Genomic DNA, 4,374 nt, shown 5'->3' on the forward strand with positions numbered 1-4,374 from the left:
TGTGATTGATGTTTCCGTATCGTGGGAGACGCCGCGCGATTTAAGCGAGTCGTGGGAGTTCAAGAGGTTGGTGTACGAGCAACCTGAATTCAGAGCTGCCCTTGAGACGAGATACCCAGAGAGAACTATCAAGATCCTTCCCTCCGTTATTGGAGCCCGGGGTATGTGGTGTCGCCAGAGCACTGAATATTTGGAGGAGCTGGGTGTGAACAACGTCAGTCTCAGGAGAGAGTTGGTGCAGACCATTATGCGTGGGAGTTGGTACATCCACGGGGACTTCATGAGGAGGGTGTGGAGTTAATATTGTTCGTTGTTAAGTGCCGACAGTGCGCGGGTTTTGTCCCTCTGTGCTACCTCTGGCGAATAACGCAGAGGCAACATCTCCCTTGCTGTGCGCGGGGTGCGTGAAGCTGTGTTCGTTTTCGCCTGGCTTTCGTGTTTCTTTTGTTCTTTGTGTTTCTTATGTTTCTGATTGTTATTGTTATTTGATAAAGTTAAGTCTAATTTTTCTATTATAATGATCATAATGGGCTGAGCAGGGCGGCCCCTATGTACTTTTATATGGCCCAGCAAGCTGTACCTTTTTGAATAAAGAGAGTTTTATAGACGATGTTGATACCAGCGGTTAAACGTCGAGATTATAATTCACTCAATATAGGGGATGTAAATTCGCGAGGGTAAACGGTGAGAGTAGAATTTACTCACTTAATATAGACGATGTAAATATAAGCGCGTAAACGGCGATATTAGAATTCACTGAATATAGACAATGTAAATACCCGCGGATTAACGGTGGAAGAAGACATTCACTCACTTAATATAGAAGATGTAAATACGCGAGGGTAAACGACTTGAGTAGAATTCACTAACTCAATATAGACGATGTTAATACCAGCGGTTAAACGGCAAGATTAGAATTCACTCAATATAGGCGATGTGAATACCCGCGGATAAACGGTGGGAGTAGATTTCACTCACTTAATATAGACGATGTAAATACGCGCGGGTAAACGGCGTGAGTAGAATTCGCTCACTTAATATAGACGATGTGAATACCAGCGATTGAACGACGAGATTAGAATTCACTCAATATAGGCGATGTAAATACGCGCTGGTAAACGGCGTCAGTCGTGTTTCGGCAACCGAGCTGGTAACATCCCAGGTAGATCGCTCCGAGTGAAAACTAGTGTGGTGTGCCTTCCTAAGTTCATAAAGTGAAGTTAAGTTCTTCCGACAGTGGATTTCAATCAACTCAAAAGACAGTGACTTTAGTGAATAGTGCTTTATCCTGAAAAGGATTTCGCGAAAAATGGCCAGTGCTGCGAGTGCCAGTGCGAAAAGCAGGAGAATCTCTACGGCCTCGAGATCCGAGGAAAGTGTCGCGACCGTGCTGGGTACGCCAGTTAAATTTACTGAGAGTGACGAGGAAGATCCGCGAAAGATAGTGGACGTTTGCACCCAAAATCTGACGGTGATTCGGGACTTTTTGATCTCGTGTAAAGAAAGCGTCGGTAAAAAACAAAACTGCCTTATGACAGTGGACTTACTCCAACGAGGCCTACAGTTCCTCCTAACTGCACCTTCCGCCAATTCCGCAAGTTATATTGACGCAGAACGAATTACTGAACTAGTGAAATCCGCGCTAGCTGAAAACCGGGCATTTCCGCGCCAACGCCGACACCGGCACCGTCGTTCAGTGAAGTGGCCTCAAGGAATGTGAAATCGACCGCCAAAATAGTGCGTTCGACGGCAACGCAGAAAAAGCACAAAGTAATTATAAAACCCACCGCCGAGTGTACCGGAATAAAATGTGCAGAGGACACTAAAAAATTGCTTATGTCCAAAAAACCGCAGGATTTTAATGTCCGCGTCGATCGAATCACCATCCTGGTGGAATCCACATGCCCCTCTGTTTTAAAACTGGCTGACTCCGCGTTACTAAAATCTTTAAATCTCAAGGCCAGTCGCGTCAATAAAAACTGGCCTCGAATGCAAATACTAGATGTTCCGGAATCCAAGACCGCGGAAGAACTCGCGAGAGACCTGGACATAAAACCACTTCCCGAATCAGTGCCCGAGGATTTTGTCGGGAAGATGTTTAAATATGGCCGGAAACAGGGGAACTCAACAACTTCCTGGATCGTGGAATTGCACCCAGCGGCGAGGAGTCACTTCGCAAAAGTAAGGAGAATCTTCACGGCCTGGAGATCACACGGCATTCGCGACTTCCTCCTAGTATCCCGCTGCTTCCAATGCCAACGGTTTGGGCACATATCAAAATACTGTAAATCCACCAAACAGTGTGGATACTGCGCCTCAACGGAACATGAGAACCGGGATTGTGATGTTCGCGATAATCCCGCTAAACATAAGTGCGCGAATTGTGTCCGTGGTGGCGCGAAAGAGGTGAATCATCACACTGCCCAGGATTGCTGCCCGATCTACAAACATAGGCACGGTTAATGGCGCCAGTTACATTGACCTAACCTTAACCTCGGAGAATATGGAAAATTTCATATGTGATTGGAACGTTCATATTGATCTTATAACGTCAGATCATAGAGCCATCACATATGAAATCACCAGCCAGAAAGGTGATCCTGACAATCAACCGCGATATATAGTGGACGTAAGCCGCATTAAGGAGGATATTATTAGTGAAGATATGTTGCAATTGGTTGAAACCATTAACTGTACAGTGCCGGACCTAAATTCATGTAGTGCTATAGACTCTGCGATTGACCGGCTCCAAAACGGAATCCGCGAAAGTGTTCTCAAGAAAGCCGCGAAGAGAAAAAGATACCCAAATCGCCCGGACTGGTGGACGGATGAGGTAGAAAGGCATCGGAAGGTTTATCTCAAAACCAAAGACCTTTTCTACCGAAACCGGTTTAACGAATACACGACGAATCTTCATGATAAGATGGCGGAAATGAAGCGGCGGTTCAAAAAGAAACTTCAGCAGGCAAGGGAGCGGAGCTGGTTTATTTTCGCCGAAAACGACCTGAAACAGAATCCCTGGGGCGTAGTTTATAAGATCGCGGCTGAAAAATTCCATCGTACTGGTGTACTCAGCTCTTTCAAACAAGAAGATGGTAAAATTACCCTAACACCAGAGAGCACAATGACACATATAGTCAACACTATATTTCCGGACGACAATCCCGAGGTGAATAATGTCATCCAAAACATGGAGCAGCGGAGAATACAAAGAACCCTCATCCCGCTGCACAGTGATAATCAATTCGGTTTTGTCCCTGGAAGGTCCACGACCGACGCGCTAACCAGATACCGGGACAAAATTAAGGACTCTGACGCGAAATACATCATGTCAATATTTGTGGATATTAAAGGGGCTCTTGATAACGTGTGGTGGCCGGCGCTTATTCGGATACTCCGGAATCGGAATGCACCCCACAGTCTGATTGCGCTCATCAAAAGTTACCTGTCGGAACGTGAGGTTATCTTTACCCAGAAAACGTGCATGGTGCGGAAACGCACAACTAAAGGATGTCCACAGGGCTCTGTATTGGGACCAATCCTCTGGGACCTGACTCTGGACGAACTGCTGAACATGGAATGGCCGGATGGAATCACCATATTAGCATATCCGGATGACTTTGTCATTATAATTGAGTCCCACCGCAGAAAAGAATTCAAAATACTCGTGCAGAACGCAATAAACACAATAGTTGCCTGGGCTTGCTCTAACAAACTGCGAATATCGGAAGACAAAACGGTTGTCATGTTAAACAAATCGCCACCGCGTGTGCACCACAGAGATATTCGATTGAACATCAACGGATCTATAATCAAGAAAGTTGACGAGTACTAGTATCTTGGTGTAATCATAGATCCAATGCTCAATTTTGAGAAGAACGCGGCTTACTCTGTGACAAAGGCGAGGCGTATTTGCATGGCAATCTGGAAAAAAGCTAGTAGGAACTGGGGACAGAGCACCGAGGCCGCCATAAGAACATTTTAGCGCGGAGCACTTCTTCCGATATTGGGCTATGCATCCCGGGTGTGGATGAACCGGATGCCGTTCTCCAAAATTAATAGGAAATACAGGTCCATATACGGCACAGTTTCGCGGTTAATCTCGCAGAGCTACGTGTCAGTCTCCGCGGAAGCCGCAGGAGTAATCGCCGGAATTCTACCGCTCGACCTGGAACTGGAAATGAGGAACTGCCTTAGCGAGCTGCGACGAGAGCGTGTATCAACTTTCCAAGGCGAAACGATCTTCCCAGGACAATTCGACACTCTCCGGCACGCGTCCATATATCTAAAACTTAAGGCCGAAGATATATGGCAACAAAGATGGGATACTTCGGACAAGGGACGCATCATCCACGATTTTCTGCCAGATGTAAA

General features: G+C 46.2%; 1 protein-coding gene across 1 annotated transcript; it reads left to right on the forward strand.

Moving 5' to 3' along the window:
• Nucleotides 1-1,309: 1,309 nt before the first annotated feature.
• On the forward strand, nt 1,310-2,675 carry LOC123319236. The gene is made up of 2 exons (XM_044906107.1): nt 1,310-1,471; nt 1,759-2,675. Exons 1-2 carry the CDS (start codon nt 1,310-1,312, stop codon nt 2,461-2,463), a joined length of 867 nt encoding a protein of 288 aa, XP_044762042.1. The 3' UTR covers nt 2,464-2,675.
• The last annotated feature ends 1,699 nt before the right edge of the window (nt 2,676-4,374 follow it).

Source organism: Coccinella septempunctata, chromosome 8 (genome assembly GCF_907165205.1).
Source record: "Coccinella septempunctata chromosome 8, icCocSept1.1, whole genome shotgun sequence".
In the NCBI taxonomy this organism is placed as follows: domain Eukaryota; kingdom Metazoa; phylum Arthropoda; class Insecta; order Coleoptera; family Coccinellidae; genus Coccinella; species Coccinella septempunctata.

What these genes read in the sequence shown, in the direction of transcription:
- LOC123319236 (XM_044906107.1), top strand. Translation starts at nt 1,310, where the DNA reads ATGGCCAGTGCTGCGAGTGCCAGTGCGAAAAGCAGGAGAATCTCTACG. An exon ending in TTTGCACCCAAAATCTGACG is followed by an intron (nt 1,472 to 1,758) that starts GTGATTCGGGAC and finishes ACGGCAACGCAG; the next exon opens with AAAAAGCACAAAGTAATTAT.